The 19,133-nt window shown below is 38.3% G+C and overlaps 1 protein-coding gene across 1 annotated transcript in view; it reads left to right on the top strand.

Annotated features, from left to right (window-relative positions):
- The window catches only part of HERC4 (HECT and RLD domain containing E3 ubiquitin protein ligase 4), a 47,319-nt gene that overhangs the window by 10,817 nt on the left and 17,369 nt on the right, over positions 1 to 19,133 (top strand). Inside the window, exons 5-16 of the mRNA XM_015816656.1 lie at positions 2,074 to 2,150; positions 2,722 to 2,943; positions 3,356 to 3,447; positions 5,311 to 5,441; positions 7,639 to 7,799; positions 8,574 to 8,650; positions 9,444 to 9,577; positions 10,280 to 10,339; positions 10,441 to 10,552; positions 11,668 to 11,857; positions 13,678 to 13,850; positions 15,341 to 15,460. Coding sequence (XP_015672142.1) covers positions 2,074 to 2,150; positions 2,722 to 2,943; positions 3,356 to 3,447; positions 5,311 to 5,441; positions 7,639 to 7,799; positions 8,574 to 8,650; positions 9,444 to 9,577; positions 10,280 to 10,339; positions 10,441 to 10,552; positions 11,668 to 11,857; positions 13,678 to 13,850; positions 15,341 to 15,460 — 1,549 coding nt within the window. The remainder of the gene's footprint in view (positions 1 to 2,073; positions 2,151 to 2,721; positions 2,944 to 3,355; positions 3,448 to 5,310; positions 5,442 to 7,638; positions 7,800 to 8,573; positions 8,651 to 9,443; positions 9,578 to 10,279; positions 10,340 to 10,440; positions 10,553 to 11,667; positions 11,858 to 13,677; positions 13,851 to 15,340; positions 15,461 to 19,133) is intronic.

Raw genomic sequence — 19,133 nt, 5'->3', positions numbered from 1 at the left:
AGTCCTCGACTTACGACCGGTTTAGTCCTCGACTTACGACCGGTTGGGGTCGCGGCATTAAAAAGGTTCAGAACCACTGTCCTAGCAGTTCAAAAGCATGAGTAGATGATTAGATAAATAGGTGCCACTTTGGTGGGAAGGTAACAGCGTTCCATGTGCCTCGGTGTATAGTCACGCTGGCCACATGACCACAGAAGTGTCTTCAGACAATGCTGACTCGCTCGTCTAAGAAACGGAGTTGAGCATTGCCCCCTGGAGTTGGAAATGACTTTACATTTAAATTCATGTACATTTAGATTTTTTCCATATTCAGTTTTCTATAAAATAATTTGCATCAATATACTCTTGAAAGCTGCTGTACTGTACTGGAGCAAGTACTAGAGCTTTCTGAGCATTTCCTTTTCAGTATTTCCTTAGCTGTGTAATCAAGAGTAGATGGCCTACATTGTTTTGTAATAAGTAAATACAGTATTTATAATACTGACATTCTTTATGAGATTCTAATTGGGAATTTAATGTACGTTAAGTAGCATGATAGTTTATTCCTTCTTCATGGACGTGGACCAAAATGCAATGTAGATTTGATTGAAATTAAAATTAAACGAAATGCTGATAATATCTTGTTTATTTAAAGACTTCCCTCCTTGGTCACATTCAGATTTAGTCATGGCTTTTGGGAGGTTTCTATAAGTGATATCCAAGACACTCTGTACTTTTGCTACAACTGGCTTGGTTTCATTACTGGTAGATGCACTTTTTTGAGTTAAGCATGAGAATGAAACAACATTGTGACATCAGTTTCATTTTAGCAGTTGCAAAAAAAGCAAGTGGATATTTCTGAGGTTTTAATTGTAAAATATTTGGAAATTTATTTTGATTTATTAAGCTGCCATCCTTAAACTATACAAATAGCGTATTTGCCAACATAGCTTTAACACTCATGCAGCATTTTCATTCTGAATGTTGTAGAATTGCTATGGAACTTAACATTCATTTGTTTAAAAATATTTATATGCCCTTATTGATATCAAAATTGATATCAAAATTGAATAATTTGAAGCCCCAGCGTAAGAGTTGCATGCTTAGAACAATTATAATATATTTGCATTAGTATCCATCATGTTTTCTCCTCAAAAGTTCCCTCTTCTTTTAAGTATTAGGGCCAATTAAAAAATAGTGTGAGGATTTATTGTTTGGACCTGCAGGAGCAAAAATGGTTGGCTGGCATCCAGTATCCAGAGCACAGAGATTTCTCTATTGCAGTTGGTAGCTGCTGTTTAGAATAATAGGTAATTTCCAGTACTTAATAGAGCTTTAGGTCACTTTAGTTTAACAGCACTGCTGCATTATGTCCTGTGTGTTAAATTTGGAGCAGGTTTAAAACAGTTCACAGTGCAAATAACGGGGCTGCAAAAAAAGGGAAGGCCGGTGTGATTTAAATATACTAATTTGTACTGCATGAATCAAAATGTTTTGGACAATGTGAATATTTGCTTACACTTGATCTTAACCTACAGTTTGAAAAGCTATAAGAGTAGTACTGCTTTAATCTGAAATTAAAGTATTTTCTTCAATATCTAAACTGGTTTTAACCATATTGATATGTGCAGGTGTGGTAAATTTTAAGTCCTGTATTTAGATTTCTGTATGTTCTAAATATAGAACCGGCCCCCCCCCCCCCGTCCTTTTACATTTTAGAAAGAGATCGGCCTTCGCTCTAGATTTTAAATTTGATGCTTTATTCAAACGTACTCTTGAAGGGATTTATTTTAATTCTATTTATTTAAAATAAAATGGAGTCGAGGTGTGTTTTCATACTCTAGTTCCTTCTCTAGCCTGAACAAACTTTGGCTGTTCAAATTGGGGTATTGTAGGAATAGGAAACATTAAATTTACAGTAGCTTCAGAACTGGAAATTTGTCATACCTCTTATTTATATATTGAGAAATCATGTCCTGCGGTTGCTCTTTTGGGGTATTTAATATATACTTTTGCAATTTTCGTGAAGTATTTTTAACTTTTCTGTGTTTTTTAAAAATGCTATTCATTTAATATTTTCTTATTTTCTCGAAGGAACATTAAAAGCTTATCAGACATTCAAATTGTACAAGTGGCCTGTGGCTACTTCCATTCCCTTGCACTTTCTAAAGGTAAACCATATTCTTAGCTGCATTTATATCTGTCTGTTTAATTTCGAAATACTTTCACTGCCACTAAGATCATTAGAAAAGTTTTTTTGTATAACATGATCTGATCATTTGCTAGGGAAGGGTTTCTCGACCTCAGCAATTGTAATGGGAATTCTGGGAGTTGGAATCCATACAGCTTAATGTTGCTGGGGTTTTCCTTGTCAAGGAAAATAAATATATTAAAGAGCAATAAACACTTTGCTGGATATTTATCCAACTATGCTCAAATGCACTTACTTTCTTCCATGCCTCTTTCTTTTTCTAAATTATCACCTCCAGTCCATATTTTATCAGCCAGTGCAATATGCCATACTCCAGATTTAAAAATAAATTCTTCTTTGAACTATGATCTGTTGCCCAATCTGTTTTGATTTTAGTCTTCTTTTTTTTATATAATTTTGAATGGGCTGCTCTTTCTCCTGAATCCCCTCTGTTTTGCTTGAATTTTGCACTTGAAAGAAATAATCTGATTCTTTAATTTGATTCTTACAGTGATTTTTAACTGCTGTTTGTTTTTGTTTCTTTTCAACAGGAAGTGAAGTTTTTTCCTGGGGTCAGAATAAGTATGGACAATTAGGATTAGGTTATGAATATAAAAAACAAGCATCTCCACAAGCAATCAAATCTTTATTAGGGATCCCTTTTGCCCAAATTGCAGCAGGCGGTGCCCATAGCTTTGTACTTACTGTTTCTGGAGCAGTCTTTGGATGGGGCCGAAACAAATTTGGACAACTTGGTCTTAACGATGAAAATGGTAAGACCTAAATTGCAGATTTTAAAACGAACTTTTATGATAAAAATGGTTCTGTTTTGCTCAGCGCTCAAATCGTTTGTGTTAAAGGCCCGAGCTCTCTGAATTTACAAAGCCTTGCTGAAATTGGTGTGGCTCTTATTAAACTACAGTTCATGAGTGGGGAATGCTCTGCATTCCTTAATGGTTAGAACAAGAGCACTTTCAAAACAATGGATGAATTGTGTTAAATGTCATTCTGAAATGTTTCTTCCTGATGCTCGATGCAATACCATTCTGTGAAATTATGAACGTTTAAGTTGCATCAAAGTTCCTTCTGCAGGCAGTAGTCTTGTCAAATGAGATCACTTCTGTATTTTTTGTATGTGTGTAACTTGCCACAATTTATAATTTACCAAATTGTTACAATTTTTAGATAGATACGTCCCCAATCTCCTGAAGTCACTAAGATCCCAAAAAATTGTTTATATCTCCTGTGGAGAAGATCATACTGCAGCTCTTACAAAGGTGTGTTCAATCTTCTCTTTGGTTTTAGATTTTGGATTGGGATGCGAGTGAAAGACTTAATAGTTCTTGATGGTCTTATCCCATCTAATTGGGTTGCATCAATTAGATCTTGATGGTCTTATCCCATCAATAATGTAGCCAGAAATACCATGTCTGCCTGTGAAATCTATTAAGCCTATTGCTGGTACTCTGATGCTACAAAATTGTTACCTTTTAATTAACACGCTTAGCGCACTATGCTTAGGGCCTTGTGCCACCAGAGTTCTGCATTTTCTAATTCCATAGCCAGGGCAGAGGATTGACTCATGGGCACCCCTTTTTTCTCTCCTCCTTCCACATTTCAGCCCTGATCATAGGGTCAATTTGTATACATAAAAAAAATCCGTACAATTCGTAAAGTTGTATTCTCTTTTTGAACCATGTAATAAACTCACCAACGTGGGCAATGTACATACATTACCAGAAGGTACGATTTAAAATCTAGACAGTAATTCCACTGTTTATTGTTGGTTTAACTTGCTGCAAAGCAGAATTCGATATCCAGGTAGCCCTCACTTACTGACCATTTGTTCAGTGACTGTTGAAAATTATGACAGTTCTGAAAAATAACTTCACAGCCCATTTATGATCTTTACAGTGTCCCTCACTCCTGTGATTACCATTACAATCAGTATGTGTTGTCCTTTACCTGACCTTTTTTTTTTCTTTGCTTTGCCCCCTTGCAAAGCAGAAAGATTGGAGAGAGGGTTTGCAAGAGAGTAAGCAATTAACTCTTTTGCACATTGAAAGCAATGTGATTGCACCAGCAGCAGGCTGGGAACCACCGGTGTCCTATGCCAGTGGTGGCGAACCTATGGCACGGGTGCCAGAGGCGGCACTCAGAGCCCTCTCTGTGGGCACGCGCACTGTCGCCCCAGTCCTAGGCCTTCAGCTGGGTTTTATAAAACCTTTTCGCTTTTGGCCTCCACCGCCGTGTGCAAAAAAAAAAAAAAGGTTCAATCAATCAGTCAATTTCAACTTCTCGCGGGGGAAAAAAGGATCTTGCAAAGTTTGAATTGATTGATTGAACTTTTTAGTCCCACCCAGTCTGCCGTTACTACTGCAGCCACACCCACCCAATGGGCCACACCCACCCAATGGGCCACACCCACCCGGCACTCAACGATGCATAAGTGGGTTTTGGGTTGCAGTTTGGGCACTCGGTCTCTAAAAGGTTCGCCATCACTGTCCTATGCAAACAACTTATAGTGCCCTCTTGAGCTCTCCTCATCTCAGTCCCTCCACTCTGCATAGGGGGCTGCAATACAGTCACATTGCTTTTGATGTGTACAAGAAAAGTAAGCAGGCACTTCAGAATTCCAAAGGGTGGAATTATGAGGCAAATAAATGCAGAAGGTGTGAAAATGAACACAGTAGTCTTATCTCTTTGAACCACAGCCTTGATCACATGATTTCCTACTTGATGACTGCTTAGTGATGGAGTTGCCTATCCCAATTAGAGTCATTAAGCAAGGACTGCCTGGGGACATTCCAGCCTCTAGGTTGGGAATTGATAGTGAGGAACTCTGCTTAAACTGCACTTTTGCAGGTGCTAATTTTACACCTTTGATTTATACTTGATCAGAGCTGTTTGATTTGCAAACTAGTCAGAATCTTTAAAGTTTAAAGCGATGCAATCATTTTATTTCTTTTTAATTTATATTATATGCCTCAATTGTTTAGAATCTGAGATATATATATTTATGATTATAATCCATTTAGGCCATTTTTATTGTTCCTTTGTACATATTGGGCAGGTATTTGTATATGTAAAACATAGTGAAGACGTTGACAGATTACATTCCAATTTGAAATATCTTTTAGGAAGGTGGAGTGTTTACTTTTGGAGCTGGAGGCTATGGGCAATTAGGTCATAACTCTACTGCGCATGAGATAAACCCCAGAAAAGTTTTTGAACTTATGGGGAACATTGTCACACAAATTGCCTGTGGAAGGTAAGTATGTTGTTAAATGGAACTGCAAAATCATTTCATTGAGTATCAGTATCTTGGAAAGTATCAATCCTAACTTGACATTATAGCTATTATAATACATTTTTACGATACATTTTTAGAAGTATTTGTTGCCCCAAATACTCTACTGTGATCTAGTTATATATGAAAGCTGGAATTATGGAATTCTGCCAAATTAGTAGATAAACAATAGAGTGGTGTATGTTGTTGCATTTTTTGAACCTGGATTCATAATACGGGTTTACATTTAGGGGACTTGCTAGAATTAACATAGAAGGATGGACCAAGCCTCCTTCAGAAACAGGTAGTTGTGTATAGTTTCACCTGGATCTAGGCTTAATATTGTAGTTAAAAACATCCACTGTAATCTGTTTAAGCATAGTTTTATATCTAGCTAGCTTCATAATATAACTATTTTTTTCCAAAGTGGGCTTCCCTGGCCCAGCTGAAGTATTAATTACTTCAGGAGCTTTCTAAAAAGCTTTAATATTCAACATTGTTCTTGAAAAGCAGTCAGATGTGAAGTGAGCCATCTTGTTCCAAGTTAAAAGTCCATAAAGAAAGAGATTACTAATTTTTCCTAGTTCATTTAATAAAAGATTTATTTGATGCTCATTTGCAAACTGGTTTAAGTTTAAAATGTTTTAATTTGAATGTGCAGTTGTTCATTCAGTATGTTTACTGGAATTCTGATCATAATTCAGAATATGGTCGTTTGGCAATTGCATCTGTTTTCCATCAACAGCCATGAGGTGACTATAGCTACAGAGATTAGACTATATTAGATAAGAATGCTCTACCCAAGACACTCTACTCTACAGTGTCGGTTCTCATCTCTCTGTGCCTTTATAAGGTGGCGTCCATCAAGCACTGGGAGGTTACAAAACAAAGATGTAGGATTGTTGGAACTATCAACATGGCTTCAAAATGACTTAGCGGGAAACACAATTTAACATATCCAAATTATAGCCCAGGAAGGTAGTTTTTAAGAGGGATGAGTACAACTTTTGTTTGAAGTAAGTTCAATTATGTCAGATTAAACTGACTTCTAAAGGACCCAAATATGCTTTCTGAAGCACTCTTCTAACAGGCATAATAAATTAATAACCACTTACTCTTATTGTGAAACCTTGTTGGGGGTTCCAGCAATGTGCTGTTACAGAGAAAAGGCTGCTATGATTTAGACAATATAATAATTCATAAGACCCAAGAGATGAGTTAATTGCCTTAGCACAAAGTTGTTCCATAGGCATATTAAGCTTCTGTTCACTGGATTGCAAGCTTTGTTCTTTTTTGGGCCATACAGGATATTTTGCAATTAACCTGAATTAATTTGAGGTATGGTTTCATTCTGTAAGTGTAAAAGTAGAGGAGAGAGAGAGTCCAAACATTTTTAAAGCTTCTGCTTTCTGAGAGAGTGGATTCTGAAGATAAAATAATAGAAGTGATCTCCTCAGCCATGCATCTTTTCTTTCAAGACAAGTGCTTCTATTCCACTGCTTCCTTATTTTGTTCCCAACATTAAATCATGAGGAGCTCTGTTGTTTTGGGTTTTGTGCGATAGGAAAACGTATTCCTTGTGGTTTCCAAACCTGTTATTTTTTTCTTCCACTAAAATACAAAAAAAACCCAATATACGGCTTAGCCAGACTCAAGACAGGTAGTCCTTGACTTACAACGGTTCATTTAATGGCCGTTCAAAGATACAGCGGCATTGAAAAAAGTAACTTATAACCGCTTTTCACACTTATAACCATTGCAACATCCCAGGGTCATGTGATAAAAATTCAGACGCTTGGCAACTGACTCACATTTATGACAGTTGCACTGTCCCAGGGCCATGTGATCATCTTCTGTAACCTGACAAACAAAGTCAGTGGGGAAATCAGATTCACTTAACAACCGTGTTACCGACTTAACAACTGCAGTTAACAACAACTTAACAAATGTGACAGGAAAGATTGCAAAAAGGGGCAAAACTCAAACAAATGTCTCATTTAACAACAGAAATTTGGGGCTCAGTTGTCATAGATCGACTATCTGTAGTACTTGAAACTGGGGACTCAGGTTAGCGACGCTGCAATAAATAAATAATTTATATTTTGAATGTCATTTTAGAGTAGAGTCTGGAATTTCCTCATTTCTCACTTCCTAAATCTTTCTTTCCTCTTCGTTGCAGGCAGCACACATCTGCATTTGTTCCCTCGACTGGAAGAATTTACTCTTTCGGTCTTGGAGGGAATGGACAGTTAGGCATGGGAACAACCAGTAATAGGAAAAGTCCCTTTCCAGTTAAAGGAAATTGGCTTCCATACAATGGCCAAATTCCACTGAATTCAGGTGATTATATCTATTCTTTATTTGTCTGAAGTGTTATTGGGCTGAAGTACTGTTGGAGATACTGGCTGGGTTCATGCATTATTCTACAGTATCATATGGTTTATTTGTTGGTGTAATCTTTTGCATTTTCCGTAAGCCATGGTTTATGCTTTGCATGTTGTGCACACTCAGCCAGTTACAGTTTAGTGAACAAATCTGACTAGACCAGGGGTAGGCAACCTTGGCTCTTTTATGACTCGTGGACTTCAACTCCCAGAATTCCTGAGCCAGCATGGCTCAGCATGGAAACCTCTCCCTTTCCCCTCAGCATGGCTGGCTCAGGAATTCTGGGAGTTGAAGTCCACAAGTCATAAAAGAGCCAAGGTTGCCTACCCCTGGACTAGACCATGACTTGGTGGTACATTCATGCCATTGTGATAAATTTAGTTCTTGGTAGTATAATTTATATCTCATGAAAAGATATTTATTAAGCATACGAGTAGTAACAATATATTGCAATACAATTTTTAAATCATTTCTAAACAAGGAAAATCCAGTTCTTAGGAAATTGCCAGGACCAATTTATTCTATAAGATTATAAAAAAAATAATTGTAAATACAATACAAAATAGAAACTGTTCTTGTTGTTAAGCCCTGGAATAAAACATGTTAACTGAAGTATCTGTTAAGTTAGCTATTGTGTCAGAATTACAGTAGTTACATTTCTTAAATTAATTTCACTTTTAAGTAACTAAAGTAGCAAGTCCATTGAAGATATTCTAATTTTAATTATAGATGGTGAAGATTATTATTGTGTAAAGAGGATTTTTTCTGGTGGAGACCAAAGCTTTTCACATTATGTTACTCCACAGGTATGTTATTTATTTTGATCGATAAGCTTGCTTCTGTTTCACTAAACATAATGCCTAAATTTGATAATAGAAACAACTGCTTAGTATCTCTGTAATTATTGAATTTGATTATGTGCCATCTAGGTGTTTTTGACTCCTGATGACTATAAAGATAGATTTTCTTCTTGATGATCTGCCCCAGTCTGGTCCTTAAGATACACCTTCACCACTGATTCCATCCATCTTGCTGCTGGTTATCTTCCTCTTCTCTCCCACCTTTCCCAGCATTAGAGCTTTCTTTAGAAAACTGAGTCATAGTGTTTCCAATGCAAGATAATTTGGATTTGAATTATTATTGTGTAATTATTACATAATAATAATTTTGCTTTCAAACTTGATGGATTAAACTGGCACTACCAGTTTCGTGTTTGAACAAGTCAGCTTGCCTGAGTTGAACAGAAGCAGATAGTAGTCTATATTTTACTTTTAAAACAATTTCAAGAAATGAAAAGTAGCCAAGAATGGTGGCTTAAAAATAATAATATGACAAGTTATAAAAAAAAAACCTATTATAAAGATTGTAATAGAACAACTTAAAAAAGGGATTGCGCATGGTTTGATCGTTGCTCATTACTGTAAATTGTTTTCATGCTATTAATCAATGATTTTATTATTTAGCATTGTGCGATAAAATATGGCTGGCTTTAATGCAGGTATAAATGAGACAATAAATGAATTATTTCAGCTCTGAGCCTAGGGGTTTGAAGTTTGTGAAACAATTTCTTGTGATACATCATTTACCACTTAAATGCAGGATTTGATACCAGCAGATGACTTCAGATATCCGAATGCTTCAAAACAAATCTGGACTGTGAACGAAGCTTTCATTCAGAGATTAATCAACTATTCGTCTTCAGGTGCAGGGAGACTCCCTGTAGAGATAGCAAAGTATGAATTATTTCACCTTTAGATCAATCCTATAAACCAGTCTTTCCTAACCTTGTGCAACTTTACATATTACATAATCAGTTCTATCTTACCTCATCATCTGGAGCCATAAAATAAAAACTCTGGAACTGAATTCCTAAATGTACTCCTCAAGGCAGTTTATTTGAGTGCCACTAACCCAGGAGATGCCAAAATTGGTGATATTGTTTAGAACAGGGGTCTTCAAACTTGGCCCTTTTATGACTTGTGGACTTCAACTCCCAGAATTCCTCAGCCAGCATGCCTGGCTGAGGAATTCTGGGAGCTGAAGTCCACAAGCCATAAAAGGGCCAGGTTTGAAGACCCCTGGTTTAGAAAGAAAACTGGGATATTAATGCCACAAATCATGTGCCGGGGGGGGAAGGGAGGACCATCTGAACATTGAATATGGATCAGAAATACCCTCCCAAGGTTGGTCCCTCAGAATTTCGAATGGTTGCTAAGCAATCGTTCATAAATCAAGGACTACCTGAGATAATGTATTAAATGTAGAATTGACTTACTGGCTTTTTACAAATTGATAAACACATTTAAAAACACACACAAAAAAGGAACTAAAATGGCAGATGGAAACACAAAAAAAGAAGAAAAGGGTGTGTTAGTCCCACTTACTAATGGCCTTGTATATTTTTTCTTTTTCCCTTTTTTATTTTTTGGTAATAGTGAAATAGATGGAATGTTTTCTTCTGCTGGCTGCCTAAATGGAAGCTTTTTAGCTGTCAGGTCAGTGGATAGTAAACACACAATTGAATGAAACCCTTAACGTTCATTTATTTAAAATATAACAAATGTGTACAAAGTAACATTTATCTTCTTTTCTGTAGCAACGATGATCACTACAGAACGAGTGCCAGATTCTCAGGGGTGGATATGAATGCTGCCAGGCTTTTATTTCACAAACTTGTACAGCCAGAATACCCAGACATATCTCAGCAGGTTGGCCTAAAAATCTTTTCAAGTTCATTTCGATTCTGTTGCGTGCTACTCTGTGTTATCATCTGCACCGTATTCTTTTTATTGTGCCGTGCATGGGGGAAATTTGAATGGTGAATCTATTTTAATTTAATTTTTTTATTTCTAAATTGACCAAACGTGTGAATTTCATCAAGATGGCTTTACACAGCAAAATGGAATGATAAATAATGTAGTAGAAATCTGGTTTGTTTGTACTTTTTATTCAGGCTTGTGTAACAAACTATGAATGGGTGTTCCTTGTCCCATTTTGACAAAGTGAAGCCTTATTTGCTATTAGCTCCTGCAAAGTCCTCGGGAATAACAGTAAAGAATTTGCAAAGCAGGTGGGTGGATAGAGAGCAGCAAACAAATAAAAGGTGAAGCAAAATACAATTTTCTTTAAATGTGTAATTTTTAGTTTTATGTTTAGATGTAACAAATACATTTTGGGTAGCAGGGATGTCCTCGGAGTACGATTAAAAAAAGGTAAGAAGGTGGCCTCAACAAAGCAACACGCAAAACCAGACAGAGCTTCGATTGCTCTGACAATGATGCTGTCTTGCCTTTTTAAATTTTTTATCCCTCCTTTATTATTTTTAAAATAAGGCAGTGAAAATATCTAATACTCCTTCCTCCTCCTCCTCCTCTTTTCCCCACAACAATCCTGTGAGGTGAGTTGGGCTGAGAGGGAGTGACTAGCTCAGGGGTCTTCAAACTTGGCCCTTTTATGACTTGTGGACTTCAACTCCCAGAATTCCTCAGCCAGGCACGCTGGCTAAGGAATTATGGGAGTTGAAGTCCACAAGTCATAAAAGGGCCAAGTTTGAAGACCCCTGGACTAGCCCATCGTTTCTTTTTCATGCCTAAAGTGGGACTAGAATCTCTTGATTTCTAGCCCCGCTTGGTATTATTTGGAACAGAAATAAATGGCACAGTTATGCTAGCTTTATTTAAAAATACGTACTTTGCTTTTAAAAATGAGTTTTTAAAATTGCACGAAGAATAATATGCATCTCTTTGTATTATTCTTACTGGCTTATTCTGCCAGAACATGCTTTTAATTTAAAACTAGATTCTGTCTTGCGCAATGTCCCCAGGTGGCAGCCAGCTTGGAGAAGAATCTTATTCCTAAGCTGACCAGCTCCTTGCCTGATGTGGAAGCATTAAGACTATTTCTAACACTGCCAGAATGCCCCTTGATGAACGAAGCAAACAATTACATGACTTTGGCTATTCCATTCGCAACGGCTATCGTGAATCTAGAAAAGGCTCCATTGAAAGTACTTGGTAAGGTTGGTTTGTTTAATGTCAATTATAAATATGTAGGTGGTACTCTGCTGCAAAGAATGAGTACATTGCAAAGCTCAAGTAGGTGTGTATATTCTGCAGTACCTAGGTTGTGGTTGTGGTTTTTTTTCTTAAACTATTGAAGAGAAGTATTGTTATAAGTTTACTTTCATACGTCTGATATATAAGTAGCAAAGCTGTGGTTATTATTAGTAATAAAACTGTAAAACAGAATTTATTTTTGGGTTTCCCATATGATGTTGGACCACATTGTTAAGAATAGTTGTTAGTGAAGGATATATATTAAGAACTAGATAGATTCAGAAGAAGATCCAGTGATGCATTCTGTCAGTGACAATTTATACCCTTTCAACCATTACGATATCCTCCTTGTCCATTAAGTCTTGGGGAAGAAAGTTAAATAAGTATTGGGAAAATTTCATTTTAATATGGTTTGAACAAGAAGTTGTCTCAGTGATGATGTTTTAAAGCCATTCTTGTAAAAAGCTTAACAAAGTTTAATACTGTAATTCATTCTGATTTTTTAAAAATCCGGTCAGATGGCAGGAGATGGAAGAGGAGGGTTCACATTTTGCCTTTTTGGTGCCATTGTGATCTTCCAGTGGTACAAAATGGTAGAAGATTCAAGACAGAATGGTTCCTAATTGAAAGTATACTAAGGGCAAATTGCTAAAGCCCTTCCACTTTGTTCTGTACTCCCTGTTTAGTTAGCTGTATTTTTTGCTTTTGGTTCTAGTTTGACGCTGTTATGGTTTTTGTAAAAAAAATGAACCAATAGCCCTGTAAACTATGATATTAAGTTTAGCCCTTCAGAGGAAGAGACTGAGCAGGTAATCATAGAGACTGAATTTTTAAAAAACATTTAGTGTCAGGTTAGTTGTTTCCAAAACAGATTGGACAACCATTTGACTGGCATGTTAGAAGGTTTCGGCCTTGAACAGGGGATTGGACTAGAAGATCTCTGAGGTCTCTTCCAGCTCTATGATTCTATGTTCATTACAGGATTTTGAGCACTCTTTAGCATTGGTGCTAGTTTGGTTTGTTGAGCATTCGCAAGAGTTAATGTAGGGGGATTTTATTAGCCGTTGTGTTCCTAAGGATCAGTTTTATCCCATTTATTTTTAAGTATGGTGCAGACAATATCCAAGCATTCTGTTTTTCAGCTAGTTCTCTACATAATGTTTAGACATAATAATCGATGCAATGTAGACTAGCAACTTCTTAGATAAGATGGAATTGGAGGAATCTAATAAGCCAATCTGGCAGCGGAAATACAATTTGTTTCACACCAATCACACTGATCCTGTAACAACTGCACTGACATAAGACATAAGCCAAAGATGCTTAAACACTGTCTTCTATATGATATGGGCCTCCTCAAAGTTTTGTTTTGCTGGTGCTGAAACCTTGACAGGAACTTTTTTCTAAGAAACTCAACTGAGAAATTTCTAGGGAGCTGCTGTTGATTCTTTAGTTTTTGAAGCTGTCAGTTTCTACCTGTAATTTTAGACACTCTATCATTTCTGCTCACTGTTTTTAAACATGGGTTGTCTCCTGTTTTAATTGGTTTAGCATGTTTGCATGCTTTATATCTCAGTATATCACACAGGTTTTTCATGATTCAGAAGCAACTAAAAAGTTTTTAGTTACAATATATAGTAAATGGATGTTCTGTTTGATGTAGAGTTAAAACAGTTGGTGAAATGAGGTCATAGAGAATGTTAAATAAAAACTAATTCAACAAGCTGTAGAATGCTTCAGTCTCATAGAGTAACTGCCACCTTCTCACCTGTCTGTAGAAAACTGGTGGTCTGTATTGGAACCTCCATTGTTCCTCAGAATAGTGGAACTTTACAAAGATGTTGTAGTCCATCTTCTGAAACTGTACAAGTTGGGTATCCCTGCTTCAGAGCAAAGAATCTTTGCAAGCTGCCTACATGCTTCGCTCAAAGTTTTGGAAATATTACATAGGGTACGTCTTGGAAATCTGTATTCTTATTTGCAAGTTAAGGTTCAGATTATATCTATCTTCCGTATAATTGATACAAATATTAATTTATAGGTCTAAGATCTTTTAGATCGCCTTCTTATTTTGTAGACAATTGAAATTTGTTTGGCAACTGTAATAGTCATTGGAGGGAACATTATCTTCTAGTGAAGAGAAATACTTTAATTTAATAAAGCTTCTGAACTGTAAATCTAAGCAAATGAATTAATATCAATTTTACAAGTTCAGTAGAAATTAATATTTAAGCCAATTTTTTTTTAAAAAAAAAACACACCCCTTATTTTGCTACAATATGCCAAGCCAAAGTTGAAGTGGTCAGGGTACAGTTCTGATCACACTTGCGGACATTTAATTTTGATATCAATTCAAATTAGTGAATACAGTACCACTTTTTAAATCCACTACACCAGGGATCTTCAAACTTGGCTCTTTTATAGCTTGCGGACTTCAACTCCCAGAATTCCTCAGCCAGGCATGCTGGCTGAGGAATTCTGGGAGTTGAAGTCCACAAGTCATAAAAGGGCCGTGTTTGAAGACCCCTGCACTACACAATGCCACTACTATTTCAAAAATTCAAACAGAATTTTACCACAGTTGCATTCTTTAACCAGTTTTCTCTGATTTAACAAAAAATAATATTATACCCATTATTACAGTGCTACTTTGGTACTCAGCGTTAATTGGTTCCAAGAGGCATGAAAAACAATGAGTACCAAACAAATCATGTGACTTACCATGTGACCTTTGTTTCGGCCAGGAAGAACTTCCTGTTTGTCCCTTTTCCTATGTCACCGACCTGCCCAGCATGGCTGACTTCCTGTCCGTTCCCCGTGACCATCCCCTTTTTCCTATCAACCGTGCGTGAAGTTCCAAACAAACAAGTACAGGGACAACATTTTCACATCAAAATGCATTGAGTACCAAATTCAATGAGTTTTGAAGCAGTCAAGTACCGAGGTATCACTGTATGACAAAAACTTTAAAATCCCTGTTATATTTATTGAAAAGAAATCATCTTATTTCCCATTTCCTTTTTAATACTATTGTTTAAATAGATCTCCAAAATTCTATTAAGAATGAATACCGGAGGCTGTCTGTGATTGAGATAGATAAAAGTATTCAAAGTTTTGCTGTACGGCAATCATTATTATGTGGTACGGCTTCTGGTGATAATAAAGTTCTAAAAATTATTGTGATATTTTGCTATAACTGCCTACAGAAAATTAGCAACAGTTAAATTCTTCTCAATCATTTTATTAGCCAGAAGTAGTTTTATATTGTTATACCATGGAAGAGGGACATTGTTTATATATGAAAATGAATATTTTCTAGCTTTTCTGTTCTTATTTATAAAGATAGCTAACATTTCATCTAGAAACGTACATTTCAGGTGGTTTAGAAGGGAAATATGAAATACTTTTACTGACAGGTTCTCTTGTGTTTTTTAAACTTAGGTGAATGAAAGAGGTGGGCAGATAATACAGTATGATAAATTCTACATACATGAAATACAGGATTTGATTGATATAAGAAATGACTACTTCAGCTGGATCCAGCAGCAGGCATACGGAATGGTAAATGACTTACTTTTTGCTCCCAGTGTATCTTTAAAGTATGTCACGTGACCGTGAATTGTAGATAGTGCAGTTCTTCATTTTTATTATTTCCAACTATTAGTGAGCACGTTGCATGATTTTGCCCATACAAAATTAGGTTGTGGTGAGAAATATGTGTCATTTTCTGGCTGTGGTTTTCTAGTAGGGATTTTTCCTCTGACAAAATAGATTTATGTTGGGATAAAGCTATTTAGAATGGTTCTCAGTTTTTCTGTTATTTCTGTTACCTGACATAATGTCTATACGTCATATGTCTATATGTCTTTATCAGTGTTGACGCTAAGACAAAGACGCAGGCATGTCTTGAGCAGAGGTTTGAAGCTGCAGGACACAGCTTGACAAACTCTTGAGTTTATTGCTTTTTTTATATACTTGTTACATACACAAGTTTAACCATTAGATGCTGACATAAAGTTTCTTCATTGGAAAATTCCTTCATATAAGCAACTATTTCCTAGTAACACATTACATGATCAAAGGCCAGGTAAAGAACAAATACAGGTAGATCAAAAGGAGAAAGAACTAACAAAGACAAGAAGAGAGAGGAAGGAACTTAAGCATATTATCTGTTTAGGTAGGTGAGGCATTAAGTCAAAAGGGGATGACCTTCTGGCTGCTTCATTGGGACAAAGGGTATCAAAAGGTTATAGAATTATGAGTTTTGTGGGGGGGAAACCACGGCAGTTTGCTGCGCGTACGTTTTCCCCCACAATCAGCATTGGAGAAGCTGATAGATGCTTTTAAAATAGCTACAGGAAATCCTTGCTGCCTGTGATAATTGGGACTGGGAACTGTTTATTTATTTATTTATTTATTGTTCGAATTTATATCCCGCCCTTCTCCTTGCGGACTCAGGGCGGCTGACAATCAATTAAAAACACCAATAACAACACAAAATTTAAAATTAATTAAAATGAAATATTTAACTTGTCTAATTTAAAATATAATTAAAAACTCCTCTAAAAACCCCTCTTAAAAATTACCCTAGGCCNGAGATCAGGGATCACCCTGATCTCTGGGGGCAGCTCATTCCAGAGGGTGGGAGCTCCCACAGAGAAGGCCCTCCCCCTTGGGGTCGCCAGCCGGCACTGTCTGGCCGACGGCACCCTGAGGAGACCCACCCTGTGGGAGCGTACTGGCCGATGGGAGGTAATCTGTGGCAGAAGGCGGTCTCGAAGGTATCCTGGTCTGTGCCATTAAACAACATGGTGGTGAAGCACAATGGTGAAGCACAATGGTGAAGCACAATGTCACGTTACTGTGCCAACTTAAGACAGGAGTTCTAGCAGCTTCCGTTGCCATTGTTAAGCAGATTGCACCCAGTCATAATGTCCCATGATCGCCATTTGTAGTCTTCTGCTGGCTTCCCCATTGATTTTGCTCGTTGGAATCTGTCGATGAAGGTGGCAAATGGCAACCATGGGATGCTACAATGTTGTAATTAGGGAGCTGGTTGCCCAGCGCCTAAATCACCATCGTGATTATGAGGATGTTACAACAGCCGCAACTGTGAGACTGGTTGGAAGTCTCCTTTCTTCAACGCCATCTAATTTCAAGCAGAATAAGCGGTCATTAAACGGGAACTGTCTGTGCCAAGTAGGCGGTGTTGAGTTTAGGCAGAACGGGTAAAGGAAGTGACATAAACTACAGTGAGAAGGATAAGGTGCAAAACCTGAACTTGTTCAGCCACTTGTAATTGCAGAGTAAGATTGTGTTCAGTGACGACCCCCCTTTGAGCTATTTAAAGTGTTTGAGCTGCATTGCAGAAGATAGTAGCCAATTGAGTAAATTTTTAAAAGCCCTTTTATTCTGGGTTTAAAAAATGAAAGATGTCCTTGAATTAAGCTGTAATTAGGAAAATAGCAGCAGCAGCAGCACAGAAATAGTTTGCATTCTTTGAGGACAGATATGTCAATCTCAAGGCCCGGGGGGCCAGATCCAGCCTGTGATTTCTTTAGATCTGGCCCAGTTACCTCTTCGCTTCTTTGGGTGTCTTGTCAGTGGCAGCAGCACTAGCAGGGGGCGTGCAGTGGGAGCCTCTCCAACGCCTGGAGCTGGTATGGGTCTATGATGACTCAGAGCGGCTGGGTAGGTGTGGCCAGGTAGGTGCAGCCGGCCCGGCCCCAGGACAGCTTGATCCGCACAGAACAAGTTGCACCATCTAACTCGACATGGGGACAACTTGGTGCCCCACAAGCTCCTCGCCTCCCCAAACTGCCAGCAGCCACGCGCATACACACACACACACACACACACACACACACACACACTGCATTCCACATTTGAGGAATTTTATCCACAGAGGAAGGAAAGGTCCTTCTCCCCAAGCCCAGGCATGATTGGCAACTTGCCAGCTCAGATGTGGATAAAAGTCACCAAACTTGGAATGGTGTGTGCGTACATGCACGGAAACGTTCTTCTCCCAGTCCCAGACAACTGAGCATTGGCGTTTCCCTGTCCGGTGTCCCCTCTGGGCAGAGCAGGAGGCAGAGGGTGACGTTGCTGCGCATGGAAGCACAGAATCAAACTTTGCCTTGACAGAACAAGAAGAGGAGGCAGGGGAGCAGTGCTCCCCGGTCCTACACGAGGGAAGTGGGCCGTTCTCGAAAAGGATACTGGCTTGTTGGGGCAGACTTCCTTCACGCAGCTCTCCGCCACCTCTTCTTCTCTCCAGAGATCTTTGTAATTCAACCAAGAACTTTGGGGTGCTGCACGCATGCATACACCAGTCCAAGCTTGGAGACTTTTATCCACATCTGAGCTGGCAAGCTGCCAATCATAACTGGGCTTGGGGAGACTGAGCTCTTCTTCCTCTGTGGATAAAAGCCCCCAAATTTGGAATGTGGTGTCTATGTGTGGAATGTGGTGTCTGTGTGTGTGTGTGTGTGTGCAGGCACACGCAGTTGGCTGCTGGCAGTTTGGGGAGGCAAGTTTGTGGGGCACCGAGTTGTCCCCATGTCGAGTTAGCCAGTGCGACTTGTTCCGTGGTGACCCAGTCATCCTGAGTTAGTGGAGCTGGGCCGGCTGCACCTGCCCAGCCACGCCCACCTGCCCATACCGAGTCAGCCGCACCAAGTGAGCGGCATCGAGCCGGCCACGTTGAGCTGGCCATGTCGAGCCAGCCACGGCCGCCTAGTAATGGCAACCTGGTTGTAATCACCCAGCCACGTCCATCTGGCAACCATAATGCTGATGCGGCCCTCGATGAAATTGTGTTCAACACCCCTGTTCTAGGGTGCTCTTCTTAACACATTTCTGCTTTCCTGGAATTTCATGATAATTTTCCATTTGATTACTAGTGACATTCTGATTTTGTTGATACTGAGCTTTCTGAACAGAGAAAAGAACCTCCTGCAAGCATCTGTAGAAAAATCGTAAAGAACATTCCCCTTCGCCCTTCTACGTGGGGCGGGGAAGGAGAAAATGGCATGTAGCTTTAAAAAAAAACCGGCTACCATAATGTCAAACTAACAAAACAAATGTTGTTGGGGCACTTCCTTATCTTCACATTTCATATCTAACTTTGTTTTCTGTATTAAGAAAATCCATCATCTCGCTGGCCCATTAGAAAACTTGGCAGGTATTAATTAGTGGTACATGCATTTTGTATTTTAAAAATGTCAAGTACAAA

Source organism: Protobothrops mucrosquamatus, unplaced genomic scaffold, assembly GCF_001527695.2.
Source record: "Protobothrops mucrosquamatus isolate PMUCROS unplaced genomic scaffold, P.Mucros_1.0 scaffold479, whole genome shotgun sequence".
In the NCBI taxonomy this organism is placed as follows: domain Eukaryota; kingdom Metazoa; phylum Chordata; class Lepidosauria; order Squamata; family Viperidae; genus Protobothrops; species Protobothrops mucrosquamatus.
The sequence above is the reverse complement of the archived record's forward strand: the minus strand, read 5'-3'. Positions and strand labels throughout refer to the sequence as shown.